This window comes from Hippopotamus amphibius, chromosome 8 (genome assembly GCF_030028045.1).
Source record: "Hippopotamus amphibius kiboko isolate mHipAmp2 chromosome 8, mHipAmp2.hap2, whole genome shotgun sequence".
In the NCBI taxonomy this organism is placed as follows: Eukaryota; Metazoa; Chordata; class Mammalia; order Artiodactyla; family Hippopotamidae; genus Hippopotamus; species Hippopotamus amphibius.
This window is the reverse complement of record NC_080193.1, coordinates 61,313,931-61,333,761: the sequence shown is the minus strand read 5'-3', so window position 1 is coordinate 61,333,761 and position 19,831 is coordinate 61,313,931. Positions and strand designations below refer to the sequence as shown.

General features: G+C 38.8%; 1 protein-coding gene across 21 annotated transcripts in view; it reads left to right on the top strand.

The window, feature by feature from the left end:
- GTDC1 (glycosyltransferase like domain containing 1) overlaps nucleotides 1-19,831 on the top strand; it is a 375,875-nt gene that overhangs the window by 323,322 nt on the left and 32,722 nt on the right. For 19 of the 21 annotated variants that reach the window (XM_057744700.1, XM_057744680.1, XM_057744681.1 and 16 more), the window contains one exon: nucleotides 9,854-9,963. The exons of the other annotated variants lie outside the window; for them this stretch is intronic. In XM_057744700.1, the coding sequence (XP_057600683.1) occupies nucleotides 9,854-9,963 (110 nt within the window). The remainder of the gene's footprint in view (nucleotides 1-9,853; nucleotides 9,964-19,831) is intronic. 21 annotated transcript variants of the gene reach the window in all.

Genomic DNA, 19,831 nt, shown 5'->3' with positions numbered 1-19,831 from the left:
TTTTAGTATTGTATGAAACATCAGGAAGTCAGAACCAACATAAATATCCATAGGAGGATTTACTTTAAATTGTGAAATATTAGGTAAACATTATTAAATGAGATATCTATATATGCACTAATGTAGATAGATGTCTATGCTGTATTTAGTGAAAATGGAAAGTGCAGAATGACTGCCATCTCATATTTATAAAATAAGGACAGTATATATAAAAATACACTCACACATATATATATTTGTGCATATGCATAGAAATAGGTCAGGAAGCCTACTCACCAAACATTTGTTCGTAGCGGTTACATATGAGGAGGGGTAAGAAATAGGGGCTTTCAGTGCATACTTCATGTATTTAAGAATTATTTTTATTTTATTACAATGAGCATGCATTTTTTTCATTGAAATTTGTATTGGAATAATTGTAGACGCACATACCGTTGTAAGAAATAATAGAGAGTCCCCTCCTGGAACTCTGATGCTACGAACGTTGAATCTTCCGTTCCTGTCCCACAGGTCCCTGAGGTTCATGTCTTTCTTATTTTTCATTTTTGTCTATTTTCTGTCTTGTTAATAGTGAGTCAATTCTGTTTACCTCAAGAATACTGATTCTCTTCTCTGTAATATCCTCTCTACTATTGAGCCCATCCAGTGAGTTTTTAAATTTCTATGCTTGTATTTTTTGGTACTGTTATTTCCATCTGACAGATGCTGAGATTGAGCACATGAAAACCTGACTGTAAGCTTCCTGGCAGTCAGGGTGAAACAGGAAACAAAAGTCTTGCATCTTCTTATATAAGCAGTAAAAACACAACAATTCTTGGTGATGTCAAAGAATTCCTTTCCTAGGCTTCTCCCTTAGAGAAGTTTCTCACTCTAGGAGATGGACTACAGGGGTAGCTCTCAGGATAACCAGCAGGCAGTTTTGAATGTATTTTCTGCATGTCTCTTGGAGGGAAATGTTATAATACAAAAGAAAGTCTAAATGATTTGTCAGTTTCAAATTACAGCCCAGATCACCACATTTGACAAGGAGAAACTTTTTTAACAGAGGGAAACAGGAGAACTTAGCAGTGAATTGAGGAAACAGCTTAGTTCCATAGAACCTCCCAGGTCTGAGAGGAAGTAATTACATACATTATGACCCTTTAAAAGTGTGTGCAACAGTAGCTACAGCCTAAGTAACATCCTAAGAGTGGGAAAGACCCAATTCATCTTAATTAAGACACTTCATGACCTACCAGTTATTTGAATCATGGGTGTCTATGGGCTTCCTAGCAAAAGTTGTAGAGGAGGAGAGCTCGTTTACAAGTTAGAGAGCTGAATGAAATTACTGTACACAGTATCTGGAAAGAGTGAGAATCATTGTTGAAGAGAAACAACCTGGGGGTCTAAGCTTTTAGCAGTGGGGAGATTTAAAAGGGAATCATGTTATGAGACCTAATGGGAAAAATGATTCGTTGAATATCGTTTTCACTGGGTGGCCTGCTGGATGAAATGAGTGGGAAGATATAATTGAGGAGGTCATTAGGTTATAGTCTGAATACACTATTTGGAAACCAAGCAAGGATTGCTTCTGAGAAAGCAGAGGATGATCAGTGGTGTCAAATGTAGGAGAAAATATAAGAAGATGAGAATGAAAGCGGTTATGGGTGGGAATTAGTATTATTAGAGAACATTTTCATCCAACAGAATTAAAGAATCGGAGCAAAGTTGTAGGAAAGACACAGACGGTAAGAAGGGAGGGATATAGCTAATATTCTAAGATGAAAGGCTCTGTGAAAAGTCACCTAGAGATAGTATCTTATTGGGACGATTGTCATCGATAAATGGTGTCAGGTGAAAAGGATACTTAAAAATGCCCAAGACATACATGAAGAAATTGTGGAGGAGGGGATAGGATCACAGGCTTCAGGAAGGAAACTGACCATGAGAACACAGATTTCTCAAAGGGACGAGGTCGAAGATCTAGAGTTCTAATAGACTTTGAATTTGGGAAGGCAGACATCTCTCCCTCTGCTATGAAAAGGAAAGATGAGAATATGAATGTGCAGATGGCAGGAAACCCTGATAGGCATAAATTAGAATTTTATTTTTCTGTGACTTAATTTCTGTGCAATGGCCCATTTCAGTATGGTGACGGAAAGCTCAAGCCGTTCAAGAGTCTGTGTCTTCCATTTTCCTGGTCCTCATTCCACATAGGCCACTGCTGAGGATCCCTTGCTTCTGTCAGCCTGGCCAGCTGCTCTGTGGTTTTTCCATGACATTCAAGAAAACCATGCTTCCGTGTTTATGCCTACCATGGCTCAGCACTCTCTCAGGAACACCCCCAGTACTGTGTGCCTAGATACACACCCTCCGAGAGTCTCTCTCTGGAGCCATGCTTCTTCCTCGGGCTTCTCGCCCCGCAAGTGTAGGGCGTGGCCTCTCACAGTTCTGTTCTCCTCAGCTGTCCCCCATCTGTACTCCACGTTTCCTGCCTGTAGGTGGAACACTGACACGGCATGGGAGGCTATATGCTACTATCACATAGCATTTTGCTTAAATACGTGTACCTGTCTGAAGTCCTTACCATTTCTAAAAGGGCTTTTGCTCCTGTGACCAACAAAGAAGACTGCCCCTTTTTTTGTTGGAGGTTGGGGGGGGGGGGTCTCTTCCCCTGTCTCATGCCTTCCTTGAAGCAACAAATGTAAAACATCTTAGTTTCTTGAATGTGTTCAGGTGGTCGGGAGATGGAATAAAGGGGTTAACATTTCTAAAATAGGAAAATACCACAAATACCAAAGAGGAAGCAAATGAGAGTTTATTGTGTATCTGCAGGGTGCCAGGCATCTCTTCATCCCTAACAGCTAACATTTTAAATATAGGTATTATCATTACCCCCATTCTACCGATGAAGAAACCGTGGCTATGTGAGGTTATATAACCTACAGATAGTCATATGGCTGGTCAGTGGCAGAGCCACTTCTCTCTGAACTGTACCCTTCACTCTCCCCCTGAAAGTCAAGTTAAAGGGCAGAATGCGGTATGAACAACATTCAGAGAAAGCCACAGTGGGTGTTCTTGGTTTTAGTCACCTGTAAGTAAATGATGGTGGGGAGGCCTGGTGGAGTTAGAGACAGAGAGGCACTGGTAGTATCAGTTGGAGGGAGAGGTTGAGAAGTTAATGGCTTATAAGGCTGTGGGTTGAATTCTATTCGAAGCACCATTTTAAAAGAAGCAGCACCTGTGGCAGGAAACCAAAACTGATATTGTTGTCTGGCATATAGTGGAAAGTGAAGAGTTTTTGGCCCTAGAAAGGATAATAGAGAAGTAAGTGATCGTCACAAGTAACACAAGGTGGTAGATGGAAGCCTTATGTTTGAGAATAAGGAACACATCACTGAATTTGGAAGTAACGTAGTACTACATAACAAGGAAGCAAAGGTGGAAGTTAACAGGGTATCAGAAAAGGTGAAGAAATTTGAAACCACAGTGTTGGAGAGATCATATAATTCCAGATTAGGGCTTCCCTGATGATGCAGAGGTTGAGAATCCGCCTGCCAATGCAGGCGACACAGGTTCAAGCCCTGGTCCAGGAACATACCACATACTGCAGGGCAACTAAGCCCATGCGCCACAACTGCCGAGCCTGTGCTCTAGAGCCCGTGAGCCACAACTACTGAGCCTGCGTGCCACAACTACTGAAGCCCACGAGCCTAGAGCTGGTGCTCTGCAACAAGAGAAACCACCGCAATGAGAAGCCCGTGCACTGCAACGAAGAGTAGCCCCCGCTCACCACAACTAGAGAAAGCCCGTGAGCAGCAATGAAGACCCAACACAACCTAAATAAATAAATAAATTTTTTAAAAACTTCCTTATTACTTCCCCATATTCTTATTGCCATCTCTTATCCAGTGGGTTTTAACCTCAAGTAGCAATCTAAGAAATGTCCATTGCTTGATGGTCTGGAAACAAAACCATGGACTGAAGGTACCAACTCTTTTTCTTCTCATTATATGTAGGAAGAAAGAAATGGAAAAGTCAAAGACTGTACAGAAGAAAGAATATGACTTTAGAGTGATGAGACCTGATTTCAAATGCAGACTCAGTCTCTTCTGTGTGATCTTTTTTTTTCTTTTTAATAAATTTATTTATTTATTGGCTGCTTTGGATCTTCATCGCTGCACACAGGCTTTCTCTAGTTGCAGGGGGGCGGGGAGCTACTCTTCATTGTGGTGCTCAGGCTCCTTGTTGCAGAGCACAGGCTCTAGGCACACGCGCGGGCTTCAGTAGTTGTGGCATATGGGCTCAATAGTTGTGGCTCATGGGCTCTGGAATGGAGACTCAATAGTTGTGGCGCATGGGCATGTGGGGTCTTCCTGGAGCAGGGATCGTACCCGTGTCCCCTGCATTGGCAGGCAGATTTTTAACCACTGCTCCACCTAGGAAGTCCCTCTTCTGTGTGATCTTAAATGAAGGAATAGTTATATTTCTATGACCACTTGGTTGAGAGGCTTAATTAAGATTATGATCAGGTACCTAGTATGGGATCCTGCCTATGGCAGGAGCTCTATAAATGTAATTCATTTTTCCCACACCTTTATTCATTCAACAAATATTTTTAAAGCAGCTAATTTTATGCCACCGATAATGTATTAGTCATCATAGGCTACCTTATGCTGCAGTAATGAAGAGCCCCCTTAATCTCAGTTGCTTAAATGAAACAGAAGTTTAATTCTCCCACTAACTCAAAGCCTGCTTCATGTTTAGTTGGCTTTACTGGGCAGCTGTTCTCCATGTAGCAGTCCAGATCACTTCACTAACCATCTTAATACAAGACCTCTGCGAGGATCACCACAACACAGAAAGTGCTATTCAAAACTGCTCTTAGAAATTTCTACCTGGAAGTGACACATACCAATCAGCTTGCAATCCATTGGCCAGAACTAGTCCTGTGGCCTCTCCTACTTCAAGGGGATGAACGTGGAGTCTTCTATGTGCCCAAAGGAAAAGAAGAACCGGATATTGATGAACATAAGGAATGTCTTCCGCTGGCAAAGCACTGGGTACTTAGTAGTGAATAAAGCAGGCATCATTTATCTTTCCCTCATGGACCTCTCTATCCAGAGTAACATGCTGCTGGGAAAGTTACAGTATCTGAAAAGAGCCAGGTTTCTGCCCAGGCAAGGCAAGGAACTGGATCAAAATGATTGTATGCAATAAGTATAAAGTTATGTGGGAAAACAGGAAAGGGTAACAGTTGAGTATAAATGACAAGTATGGAGAACTTAGCAATCCTCAATAAATATTTACTGAATGAATGTTAAGTGAGGAATAAGAAGAAATTTAGTTCTAAAGAACTAAACGGGAAAGGCGACAGAGAGAGAACAGATATAGGAAGAAAAAACACATGGAAACAGTTTATGCTTTTCAAATGTTCTGAATAATATTTGGGAATAAAAGCTGTTCTTGCTATATCTGCTGCTTCCAGTAAGCCTGAAATATTCTGTGCTGGTCTCTTCTGCCATAGTTGGGCTGCGGAGGGAATGAGTTCCCAGCCAGACTGTTTCATTCTTACCTAGTCAAGAATGTGGGAATTGTTGGGAGACTTGGACTCTGACTCATCTTCTAGAATGTTTTATGATGAATCAAGTTTGCTTGATGGGCAGCTGTCAAATATAGAAGTGTCACAGGAAGTGAGGAATTATGCCACTATAAATACTAAAAATGCTACAGAGTTAAGCAAAAATCCTTATGAATACAATTTTATGGCAGAATGTTAGAGAGAGGTGGTTCCTTAAAACATTAAAATGATTTACATAAAAAATGCTTATTAAAGGAATGATAGAAAACATGTTCAAAAAAAAAAGAAACATTTATAATGTACCCCCCTGCAGATAAACCCTGTTAACATTTTGGTATAGTTCACCCCAAACTTTTTTCTAGGCACATACATCCATTTGTCTTACAAAAATAGATCATAAAATACATTACTGTGTCACTTCCCTTTTACTTAACAGTATTTCTTGAATATATTTCCATGTCAAAAAAATATACTTCTATAAAATTATTTTTCATGGCTGCATGGTATTGTATCATATGTATGTGTCAAAATATATTTCTTTATCATCCCATTACGTTGTTTACAGATGGTTGCCATTATAAACAATGCTGTTATGAACATACTCTGGCTGAATTTCTGTGCACCTCCTTAATTATATCATAGGGTAACTATGACATAAATTGGAATTACTGTGGCAAAAATTATGTACAATTTAAGACTTATTGGAACTTCCCTGGTGGCGCAGTGGTTAAGAATCTGCCTGCCAATGCAGGGGACACGGGTTTGAGCCCTGGTCTGGGAAGATCCCACGTGCCATGGAGCAACAAAGCCTATGGGCCACAACTACTGAGCTTGTGCACCATAACTACCGAAGCCCACGCAGCTAGAGCCCATGCTAAGCAATGGGAGAAGGCACCGCAATGAGAAGCCCTCACAGTGAAAGGAAGAGTAGCCCGCACTCGCCGCAACTAATGAAAGCCTTTGCGCAGCAATGAAGACCCAACGCAGCCCAAAGTAAATAAATAAATAAATAAATAAATAAGCAGGCATCATGTGTAGTTTCCAGTATATACACATGTTTAAAAAAAAAAAAAGACATTATGTACATTACCAAATTGCCCTCTAAAATATTGTTTCAATTTACATTCCTACCAGCAATGGATGAGAGCAGAAGAGTGTTTAGGAGCCCTTAAGTCTACAAATGTGGTTATAGAGAATCGACTATACTATTAAATGTGTGTTTCATCTTGACAACTGGTGACAAAAAGGGGCACTCGATATGTTGTTTTTAAATCCCCCATCCTATATTTCATACCTTATTCTAGAATCATAAGTATGAGAACCTCACATTAGATTTCTTAGAAAGGACTTTAAGGCAGATTCACATACTCTGCTAAATGGGTTCATTAATACCATGGATGCTAGGATGAGATCCGTGGGTGATCCATTGGATATCTGCAGTGAGTTCCCCTCTTGACAAAGTATAGTGAGCTCTGCCGTGGATATATCCGTGCCTTGATATGTGGCTGTGGCTAAATATTTGTGTATACCTTTAATGATTCTCTGAATAGTAGGCAATTTCCCACTTGTCTAGAGAGAAAACCAAGAAAAGTTTTCAGCTAAATTGACTATGGAAACTTTGAGGGACGTAGATATACTAGCCCAGTGTCATAATAAGTAATCTAGTAATTTAGACATAGATAATACTTTAAAGCACATATTGTGTAGAATATTTTCGAAGTATTGCTCTTTTCTCAATCTTATAGTTTATGAAGCAGTTTTAGTCCAACTCCCCCTCCCATGCATTCTTGACATCAGAATGATACTACCTTTTCAGGCAGCTGGCATGTTTCTGCCACCTGTCATCTGGAATTCAGCCTAAGCGGTTTGGGGTGCAAGATTATGAAACTGTGTGATGCCATCACTGGAAATCTTTTCTTCAGCTGTAAAAACCCACTTACTACTCATGATCTCCAGTAACCACTTACTCTGTTACTTTTTTTAGCGATCTTTAAAATACTTGTTTTCAACACTTTTAATTATTAGGTCATGTCTCCCAAAATAATTACTAATTCAGTATTAAATTCCTTGGCTTTTGTTTTTAACGATCCCATCAAGTGAATGACTGCTAAAACTATGCAAAATTCTCATCAGTTGACATCTCAGGTTAATGCAACTTCCCTAAACTATATTTTGTTCAAAATAAAGTAATTGAGAGAGTGCCTAGTATTATGAGAGACTTTATAAGGACTTTAGATAAAATGCCTATTTTTCTGAGGGATAATTATGTGGAAGAAAAATCTCACCTTACATTCATCCATATATTATAGTTTAAATAAAAAGAGAGGGGATTCATACAAATCTCTTTTGTGTTCTTATGCAAAGTGACTATTGAATATGAGAGCTTTGCCCACCTATAAAAAATATCTTAAGAATACAGTAGGATTGTCATGCATTTATCTTGTGTAGAAACACTGAAAATATAGGTTCATGAAGCCTGCTGCTTTGAAAATATTCACACTGGAATCTTTTAAGAACTACAGCTTCTACCCAATTAAACCTCCTTCCAAACCCAAACCACATCTACTTTTACTTTAATACAAAACAAACAAACCAACAAACAAACATGCAGCAGGAAATATTTAGAATAGATATTCTCTCAGGGATCTATAGTCAGAATTTTTGAACTCAAAATGAAAAATTTAGAGAATTGAGTGGCTAGATTTCCCTATAGTGTTACTCTCTCTTTAAAATATATTATGTGATATTGTTTCCATTATTTTCATCTCAGTATTTCCAAGAGAATCAGAGTAAAATAACATATATTACAGATTAGGTGGCAGCTCTTTGATTGATATGGTTGAAGATAGCATATGGTTTGTTCCTTACTTTAAACTGTTTTGAGTCTTTGTTCTTGCCCAAAGCGGTAGTATACATGAGAATTACCCAAAACTTCCCCATGGTACATGTATGTAATACCCATCATCTTAAAAAGCAATGAACATTTTGCCACTGCATTCTTTATTATTTGAAGCAAATCAAACTGAGAGATACAGAGCTTAAAATAAATTGTTACAGAACTCTAATTCTATAAGATCTTACAATTCCAGGAGATTATAAATGCCGTTTTAAAATGTTAATCAGAAGATGCATTTGTTTTAATTCTTGATACTGAAAATATTGACTGAATTGTGAATTAACACATTTAGGGTTGCATATGTCATTTTTCATGAGATTTCCTGAATGATGTAATTTTCATATTTCATATAGCAGTTTGATCAATTTACAGATTTATTTTACATAATTAGTTGGTAAATGAGAAGTTCAATTGCTGATATATAACTATTTCTCTGTAATATAGAAAATAAGTTTAAATTCTGAATTATAAATAAAAAAACAAATATTTTGAAGACATCTGGTCCACATCTGTCTGAAATAAGATAATTTAAAACAGTGTAATTAAATGCAAGAAATACTGAAATATTCACACCTTAGAATGTAAAAAATAACTCATTCCATTTTAGTGTGATTTCTTGAATTGGTGATTTTTTTAAATTTTTGGGTCCTTTAGCCTCTCATTCTGTCATTACAAAGAAGACTGACACACTAAACAAACAAAAATAATCTATGTTTTTCAAAGCTTCTACTAAGTGAAAGAATTATCTTTATTACTATTCTTTTATGTGTTGACTAACCTCCACTCTTAAGTTAATACTCAGCAGACTTAGACTCAGGCCTACCCCCTTTTGATGTATTTATAATTCTCCATTCAATTATTTTAAATGAGAGATTAGTGAGAGAGTCTGTAATCTCACTCCCTAAACTGTGTGTTCCTTGTGGACACAAAGAGGCTCAGTAAATGTGAGAGGGAGGTATTCAGACTCATGGAAATGAAAAGCATCTCTGGTACATTCTCATGATCAGTAGAGACTCGTCCTTTGAAGACTGGTCTTTTCTTTTGTTAAAAACCTGTGTTACGTGGGAAATTAACCATTTTAGGAGAAAGGAAAATAGGCTAGACTTTCTCTAGTCTAACCCCAAAATGTGGAAAAACCGATTTCTCCTTTAATAAAAAGCTGCAGAGCCTTGAGACTTCGATAGGACTGGGTTTTGATCCGTGATAGAGAAGTTAGATTCACGAAAACACTCAATACTAATGCTACAGTATAAGGGTAGGGGAAGATCTCAGCTTGGATGTCAGAGGATCTCCTAACAGTAGACCATATGAGGAACTGATACTATGGGAAGGAAAAACACTTTTCCTAACACATACCCTAAGGTATCACAAGTTATATTTTGTGTTTTTATTTCCAGGGAGCATGATAAAGACCCAGAGAGTTTTTTTAAGGTATTGATGCATCTTAAGGACTTAGGACTCAATTTCCACGTATCTGTCCTTGGAGAAACCTTCACAGATGTCCCAGGTATCTCTTTTGAATTTTCTAGTGTGTATTTTTATAGATGACATAAGCTCTACAGCTTAAGTATTAATTTCCATGTTTCCCTTTGTTAGAATAATCAAGATGAGCACTGTTAACCAAAAGATTATAAAATGGCGTTAAAGTGTGATTCAATTAAAAAAATACTTAAGTAAGCATTCTTTGATTTAAGTTGAGAACGTGAAGTCATCTCTTTTATCAAATATAGTTTATACAATGTATCTTGATATAAATAAAATGTATTGCTTTAGGCATCTTAACACTTAAGGAAAGTGGGAATTTGTAATTGGATATACAACCTCTCACCTCTGAGGTCACTGGTTTGAATCCTACTCACACTGGTAATGGCTGAAACACATCACCATCTGTTAGGTGGCCTGTGTAAAGCGTTTTAGCATCAAACTTGTAATGTGGAGTAGATACATATCATAGTTGTCTTTGGTCCGTGCCCTTTTTTATTGAACTTGAGAAAACGAACAAAAATCAGAAGCTGAAAGCAGCAGATCTTCTCATCCTTAACGCCACGTGGAGCCTTCTCCGGGCCATTTCCTTCACCCTGCATCCTCACTGGGCGTGTTTGGGTCAGTAAGATTAGCATCCCAACCACCGTCCTAAGCACGTACGTTTTCATATTTTTTAAGCTTTGGGTATTTGGTTTTTTTTTGTAAACTCCAAGTACACAGACAAGAAAAGTTCAGAAATGGCCTCTATCGTCATACTTTATGACTCTTAAGGACCACTTAGCAAGGACTTTTTGATTCTGGTGTGACACGAGGAGGTACCCCCAGCTTGTACCGCAGTAGCCTCATCTGATACAGTTCCTCCTCTGCCCCCTGCATGTATGGACACCAGTCTTTTTTCACTTCCTCTAGGATTCCAGTCTTCTTCAAACCTCTGGACATTTGCCTATTTGTAGTTTATTCATTCAGTCTCAGCTCAGGTGTATTTTCTTTCAATGTGAAGCTTTATCATGGCCTCATGGAACCCTATACTTTCAGCTCCTGGTGCTTCCCTCAGTTTCTAATCATATAATTGTGTGTAATTTCTTATCTCACACACACACACACACAAAGGTGGGTGCTGGGAGGACAAGGATTATGACTATCTTGTCCATCACTGTACCTCAAAGCCTAGTGCAGTGCCTGGCGCAAAGCTGGAACTCAGTGAATATTTGTTGGATAAAAAGGTAAAAATAATGTAAACTCCCTGCCTTTGAGCAGTTTATGGGGAACACTTTTTCATAAGCATGGGAAAAAGAAAGGGAAGTACAGGATAATATAGTTATGTGTCGGTACTGACACATGTGGCTTAGAGCAGAATGTTAAATGAAGAGCTAGCACTTGAATAGCTAAAGGATTAGGATTTTCCAAAAGGGGAAACAACATGGGCAAAGCATAGGAAAGCAAATGTTTTTAGATACTGTACTTAAATGAGAGAACAATTTCAATGATTAGTGCTAGGAGGTCACTCAGTAGAATAGAAGATTCTGTATGCAAAACTTAAGTAATACGTAGGTAAGGTAGGGCCAAAGTGTAGAGGAGGAGCAAAGTAAATTAGGTAAAAGTAAAAAATAGGGAGCCTCCATCTGGAACTGGAAAGAAATATGATGAACCATGTTTCAAGAAGATTTATCTTGCAGTGATATGTAGGCAGAACGGCAGAATGGCAGTAGGACTCTGCAGTGGTCATCCAGGTGTGATTCTGTGAAGTGGTGGCAGAGAGATTAGCGAGAGGGCCGTAGGAGAGAGAGATTCTCAAGGAAAACACAGAAACACATTTGATAGATGGATGGCTGTTGAGAACGAAGGAAGAAAAAAAAATCAGTTCATTTGCAAAGCTGGTGAGTTCAGTTTTGTTTGTGCCAGTTTTGAAGTGTTTGTGGATGCACTGAGGAAAGTGGCTGGAGGATATCCCTAAGCAGAAGGCTTTGTAGCCAGCTTTACTGTTGGGTAATTTTAAGCCACCACTATGAAGAAGGCTAGGTTTTTACTCAAAGGGCCATGTTCTTGGGATCACAGCTCTCCCTTCCCACACGTTAACATAGAGCTATTTAGAGCAGCACGGGGGATAGAAAGTGGGATGGGGAGCAATTAGGGGCCCAAGAACTGAGTGCTCAGTAATTACAGGCTCAGTCTTTCACTCACTTTGGCTTGACCTCAGCGCATGCTTACTGAGCACTGTGGAAGGGGGGCTTCTCAGTGAACAGGACTCAGTCTGCACTTCAGGGAGCCCTGCCTTGGGCAGACACTTACATATATTTAACAGGTACCTGGGATGCTGTGGGATCATTATGGAATGCTGTGGAAGACCGTAGGAAGGGTCATATTACCTCCATACACACTCCCAGTCCCAACTGGAGCTCCTTTCTGCCCTTGCCTCTGGCCCATCTCTGTCATGTCAAATGTGAATCAACTCTCTTTAAGACTACAGCACTTCACCTTGCACAGAGGAGCAGCCCACGTTGTTGGCTGGATGAATGAGCCTGGTATATTTCCAGATTATGCTCCTGGAAGGTCACCTTGCTACTCTTTACTCCAGAGGTTTCGTAACAGGCTGTTCTGTGTAACTTTAGTCATTTGTATCACTGTTCTGGTTTGACACACACCAATATAGCAGTTGCTGCATTTCAGGCATTGTTCTAAGCCATTTATAAATGTTAACTCTTCTTAACAGTCTCATTCAGTGTTACTGTCTCCATTTTTCTTATTTGGGGAAACTGAGGCACAGAGAAATTAAGTGGTCACATAAGTATCAACACATAGTACTTTTAACCACTATGCTGTACTACCTTTGCATTTTCTTGTCTTCTGACCCAACTGTTGCTCTAAGTTAAACATTAACTTTTTCCCCAGCTCACCATGCAGCACTTCACTCAAAGGCTTACCTAGCAGCATACATTTCTTTGCCTGTTGTCTGTTCTAGGTGCTCCATTAGCATACCTAAAACCCATACCCTAAAACCAACTTATATATGTGCAGTTTCAGCCCGAAGAATAACTCTGAACACTGTTAACATTTGTGAGGAAGTGGTTTTCTTGTAAATGATTGCAGTAATAATTATTATTATCCTGTTAATTGCTACTATTTAGTGAAAGTTTGCTTCTCACTTGGTCTTTTGCCAGGTTATTTCATACAATGCTCATGCTCATTCCGGTGCAGTAGGTATTATTATCCCGTTTGATAGATGGGAAAGCTGAGACTTTGAAGGCTTAAGTCACTTTGATTACACTCCTGTGAGTCAAGTTTTGCTCTTTCACATACAAGCCTAGATGTATTAGAAAATCAAGAAAGATTTAATACATGACGGGCAGGACCATTAATTACTCTTTTCTTTCCCCTCGAGGTATGATTTACATGTAACATTGTATAAATTTAAGGTGTACAGTGTGATAACTTGATACATTTACATATTGCAATATGATTATCAGTGTAGCTCTAGCTAAGGCCTCTCTCACATCACATAATTATTTCTTTTTCATGGTGAGAACATGTAAGATCTAGTCTCTTAGCAATTTTGAAATATATAGTACAGTATTGTTGACTATAATCACTATGCTGTATTTTTTATCTCCAGGACCTATTCTTACTCTAGTTGCAAGTTTGTACATTAATTACTCTATATCCAACTTCTTTCTCCTTCCCTCTCCACAGAGCTTGTAAGAAAAGGTAGCATATCTCTGAGTGATGGCATTCGTGTCAATAGGTTTTACTGCCTTTTTTGATGAAACGGACAATCTCCATTAAATTTCTTTTGAAAGTGTTAAAAACAGAGCAACTTTGTAGAGTCTCTCTACTGTTCGTTATTTTCAAATCATGTTGTGGTAAGGTTTTTATCATCCTTTATCTGAAAAGTGTCGTGGATTAAGATTCTCGGTTCCAGTTTAGAGCTACATAGTTTATAGCTCTTTTGCATCAGCCTTTCGTTTGACAGAAGAGGAGTGAGATCTAGGACAGTGACTCTTCCAAGTGCTCACGGCTGGGCACGGTGGGTGAGCCGGGCAGCAGGCAGCGGCAAGGTTAGGAGGAGAACCCGGGAGTCAGTCTCATCCCTACTCACTTCTGCATGTGTTCAGTACGTGTTTTTTAAATAGCTGCTTTATGCCAAGCTCTGAACTAGATGTTTAGGATGAAGTGCTGAATAAAACAAATATCTTCTAAGTAGGCCAACTCCAGTGCCTTATTCATCCATCCCTAGAGCACTTCGTATGTGCCAGGTACTATTAGAAGCCCTTTGTGCATTGCCTTGTTTGTTCTCCACAACAGCCCTGTGAGTTGGACACTTTTGTGGTTAACGTTTTAAAGCTGAGAAAAGTAAGAAACAGGAAGGTTAAGTCACATACCTGAAATCACGCATCCATCCAACTATCAATCCACAATTCAAACCTCGTCAGCCCACCTCTCTGCCTTTATCCTCTATGTGAAAATGCATAAAATCATCCCTCTTTTACAGGTAAGAAAGCAGGAGGTGATAAATGGTGGAAAATTCCTGGCTACTCTTATGAAATAATTTCCGTTTTCTCTAATAGTCTTTTTGCAAATGGAAAGTTTAAAAACAAAGAACCCCCACAAAACCTCAAATTCATTTCCTAAATATATCACTCCTTAGATATTAACGTGAACTCCCTCTTCTTTCTGCCATCTGTCTTCATCACAAGAAAGGTGTCAATAACAATATGAAGTGGAAAGATATTCCAGATAATACTTGGCATATATTTACTGTTCAATAAATACTATTTGAATGAATGAAAGAATAAGTCTGGTGTAATAGAATGATGTGGTTTACATACCATATCAGGTATATAAAAACCTACGTTGAAATGATTTCCAAATATTAGAGAGTTAGTGAATGAAAATAGAGAACCCTAAGACTTAAGGAAGTTCTAAGTGGTTTTATATTGTATTTTCTGTTTTCATATAAATGACCTTGATTTAACCTAAATCTATTTTCGATCTGTTCTCTTCTTGCAGCTCTTACATCAGTCAGAATAAGCTAAATTATACTAACAGCCTTAAAAATCTCAGTGGCTTAAAACACTCAACACTTATTTTTAATTCATGCTATATAATATTGCAGGTGAGCAGTAGTGTTCTACTCATATGGTCATTCAGGGTCCCAAGCTTATAGAGAGACCCAAGCAACCACCATCACAAACATTACCAGTTACTATGCCAGATGGAAGAGAAAGCTAGGCGGTTCTTTCATTGGCAATTCACTGTTGTGGCCTAAAAGTGACGTAGGGTTCCACTCAACTCTTTGGCCAGAACTTGTTGCAAGGCACTGCCTAACTATAAGGGGAGGGCCAGGAAAGGCAATCCTGCTTTGAGCCCAGAATGGAAGAGAACAGAAATAGTTGATGGAAAGCACTACTGACCACCATAGCTCTTTCCTATGCCCCATGATCTGTGGCTCCTCAGAAAGAAAATCAAGCCTATCAGGATAGCTTCCTTAGTCTGGGTGAGTCTATCCCTGTTGAATAAAGAACTTTTAACAAATATGAGAGTACTGCTCACAGTCTTCTTGCTGGAGACAACCCAGCTAGTGTTTGAAGGCACATCTAGCAACTGTGTCCCATCAAGCAAAGTCAATATGAAGTCGTGTTGGTCTCTGCGGGAATGGAGTTAATTATCACTTATGGTGATGGCATTTTGGAAAGCTTATCGTGTCAGTCAGGAGTGGTTTTGCCCTCCACCCCCAGGGGATATTTGGCAACGCCCAGAGATGTTTTGGTTGTTAAAACTGTCGGGGGGAGGGTGCTCCTGGCATCCAGTGGGTAGAGGCCAGGGCTGCTGCTCAGCACCCTGCAGTTCCCAGGACAGTCCTCACAACAAAGAGTCATCCAGTCTAAAATGTCACTAGAACCAAGACTGAGAAACTCTGATTTACAAGAATTAAAGTCAGAAGATCAGGCTCGGGACTGGGTCCTGTACCTCAGTTAATCCATCTGTACTGTACAAAGGAGGAGATGGGAAAGAGAAATAACAATAATAATAAATCCACCGCCCTATCTACTCCTGTGAATTACATTGCAGATTTCAAACAACAGTTACATAATTTGGGGGGGAAGTGCTTTCTAAACTATTATGCAGATTTTATTACAAGACTCATGGACTGCTCTTCAGAGTTTATATATGGAGTGAGCCTTTAATGCCTTTTGGATCTGAAGAGGACATTAATGATGCTGAACCTTAAAAGTTCATTCTTGCCATTATTTTAATTATTTTTAATCCAGAATATTGAAAGGTCATCCTGCCACATAAAGCATCCGTCAGACTCCATGTTACAAATGAACCAAAAAGGCTAGAAGCTCCTCAGTGCAAATATTTTAGCTTTGGCCAGTTCTCATGACAAGGTCACATTGTTAGCCCTTGAGATTGTCTGGGTTTTTTTTTTGTTTTTTTGTTTTTTTAAGAAGAAGCAAATACTTAAGATACCAAATCAATGGAATGTGTTTGTATACTTAATAATTTCTCACAAATGATAATCCTAAACCAAATACTTTTTTCTATGAACAGCCAAAGCCTTTCATCAGGATTCTTCTTTCCCTACATTGTGTGAGAAGGGGTTTTAAGTTTGAGGCATAGGAGGCGGATTGCAGAAAGGTTGCGAGGAAAGTAAAGACCTGAACTACAGTTTTGGCAGACAGAAGTCTTTCTGGTTCACCTTCAATTTGAGGTTAAGAACAGTATGTGGAAAACTTCTGGTTAGTATCTGGCATGACAATGGTTATTACAGTGAACTTGGCATATTCCTGATCCTTTGCTCTGGAGTCAAATGTAGGATAATTATATAACATTTCCCTTCCCTCCCATCTCCCTTTTCGCTCAGCTCCCAGCAACAATCTCATTTTCAGCAGAGCAGCTACACTAAGGGGAAAATAATAGAAAGGTTTCGAGAACACAAATAACTTACATCACATTAATATAAAGGTATAAAATTTTGCTACAGGGGGGACCCAGCGGAAGGAAAGCTATTAATATATCGATCCATGCTGAATTGTAAGACGATTATATATGAGATGAAATAAATGTGCCGGTAAGATTAAATAAACTCATTCTCTCTAGACCATACCTTTCCCCAAACCTATTCCTTTTCCTTTTAATTTTTTAAAAAATTTTATCACCATCTACTCATTCCCCTGACGTAGAAGTATTTACTGAGCTCCTGTTGTGGTCTGGCACCATATTGCAGATACCAAGAGAGAAAATGTGGTTCCTTTCCTCTAGAATCTTACTGTCTGGGAAGCAAAAACATTATAAAAATACATTTTATTATACTATGCCCCTGTTTATATTGTAACATTTTCATATAATTTTGAACACATTGTTTCATAACGCTTATAGCAATCTAGTGACTAGATAAGCAAGCACTGACATCCTCTGTTTATAGCTAAGGAAAATTATTAATATTCATCCCATTGAAATAACATGGATCTGAGGTAGATTTTCAGTAGACAGAACCACCTTCACATGATTCTTAGAAATAGGCATATAATCATTTTCCCAAGCATATGATTGGGGAAGTCAGTTTCCCAGGAATCTGATTTGAAACTGAGGTCTTCTGTCTCCCAGTCCTTTGCTGAAGAAAACAACAGAATATGATGGGAAAGTAGGGAAGATTAAAATAAATGTAGATATATATGCCCCTGACAGGAAAGAATAAATACTCTGATAGAAATGACAATATCTCTTTAGATAATTTATGAATTTAACAAGATTACAATTAAGATGCCCAAATATTACTTTATATATCTTCGCAGATTGTTCTACAATTCCTACAAAATAAAGAAATAAATGAGAAGAATATCAAAGAAATCACTAACAGAGGAAAAATGAAGGAAAATATGTCCTAGCAGATTCAGAACATGTATAAAATGGTAACTTTTAAAAGAGTATAGGTTCAAAAACATGAAGGTAGAAAATAGGACCAAAATGGAGAATTCAGAAATAAACCCAGTTTGTATATAAATGTAACATCTACCAAAGTTATATAACAAAATTTAGTATACTTATCCCAGCTTTAAAATACATTTTTTAAGTGAAAACAAGAAATTGGGTAAAATAAATCACCTCTGTGGAATAAAACCAACAAAACAAAATATTCTTATAAGTAATTAGGTATAGATTTTAAATATATGCTATAGATAAAAGATTGCAAAAGCGTCAGCAGAGTACAAGTACAGTAACTTACGGAACTCGTACCCTATGCCACACACAAGGCTAGGTCTTTTACTCACACAGCTAATAAACAATCGAGGTAGTGATATCTGAAGAAATAAATGTTAAATCAAATTTGGGGAATAAAATCTTTAATTTTTCCAGTAATGAAATAAGTGTAAATACAAAGAATTTATGAGAGCGATTGCATTGACCAAAGCAATAAAAGTAAAAGCATATCCTAACAAAGACTGTCCAACTAACGGGGAAACATCTGTATGTATGGGGATGGCAACGTGAATTACTTTTCCTGAGCCATATGAGTTACTATACCCTTTCTTTGACTCAGTAATTTCACATCAGAGAATATATCCCATGGAAGTAGTTCCCATGCCTCACCCTCATTGCTGCTGCCTCTTTCCCAGTTTTTGCCCTTATCTTCTGGGACCTTGACTCCTACAAAAGCTTCAGATTGCTCTTCAGGCCTCTGGACACTGTGTTATTCAATTCATCCACCTACTGTCATTGATGTTCTTTCTAAACCCAGACCATCCAAGAAGAGAATCACAATAGCATAACAATAATAAGAACGTGTCACGTAGTTTTTTCTGCGGGATGAACTTAAATTTCCTCTTAATGAATGAGGGTCTTCAAACTCTGAGGCCAACCTAATTCCTCATGAATTCCAGGTCTCTTCCATCTCCTGAGTATATCTGTGAACGTATCTGCTTCCATGCCTTGTGTTTTTTATTCCTTAAATTCCTCTGCCCCTTCGCACATAGGCACATGCATACCCTTTCTCCATTTGGCAAAAATCCCAATTCCAGTGGCGCTTCTTGTCCTATATCTCCCCTTTTCCTTCCCTCCCTCATTACTCACAGCACCTTTAGTCACTGCATCATTTGCAAAGCGCATATCACTCTGCACTATGGTCAGCTGTCACTTGGCTGACATACAGGGTGGTGGTGTAACTGACCAGAAGACACTTTGCAGGTGAAGAGGACAACTTCTTAGACAGAGACAGCTGCATGGGGCCAGAATCAGAGACACTCCCAGCTGGAGGGGCAAGCTCCCCTGCCCAGCTCTCACGGATGCCCCGGACAAGGCTGAGGTTCCCATTCAATACTTGGGATACTTTTCCTTTCTCAGGAAAGGTTTGTTAACTCTGCAGCTGCCCTTCCATCGCACATGCTCGGGAGACTCACTAGACACACGGAACTGGTAACAACTCACTCCCATCGCTCAGCATATCCCGTGAGAATCAGTCTTTTTCCCCTGATCACTCCCAGACATGCCGTTCCGTCGGGCCTTAAAATCTACTCCTGCAGCTTCTGTAAGTGGAATATTTATCTTTTGTATGGAAACCAGAAAATTCAGTGCCATTCTCAAGGCAAGATCATTTATCCATCCTACCAGGGGGAAGACCACGAAGATACTATGTCCTAATATACAGCTCCCAAAACATCTCTCAAGAAATTGTTCTCCAAAGTTATACTGAGGGAAAGTATTCTTTAATTTTCAAAAACTGTCCTTAAAGTTTATGAGAAATGTACACTTGGGAATGATGCAAGGAAATAGATAAACTAATTAAATGAGTGGGAAGAGTTCGAGACATCGATAAACCAATAAGAAATTAGAAACAGACGCTAATTTTAAAAGCTGTAAATGTATATATGACTTGAGTTGACAGATAGGAGGTC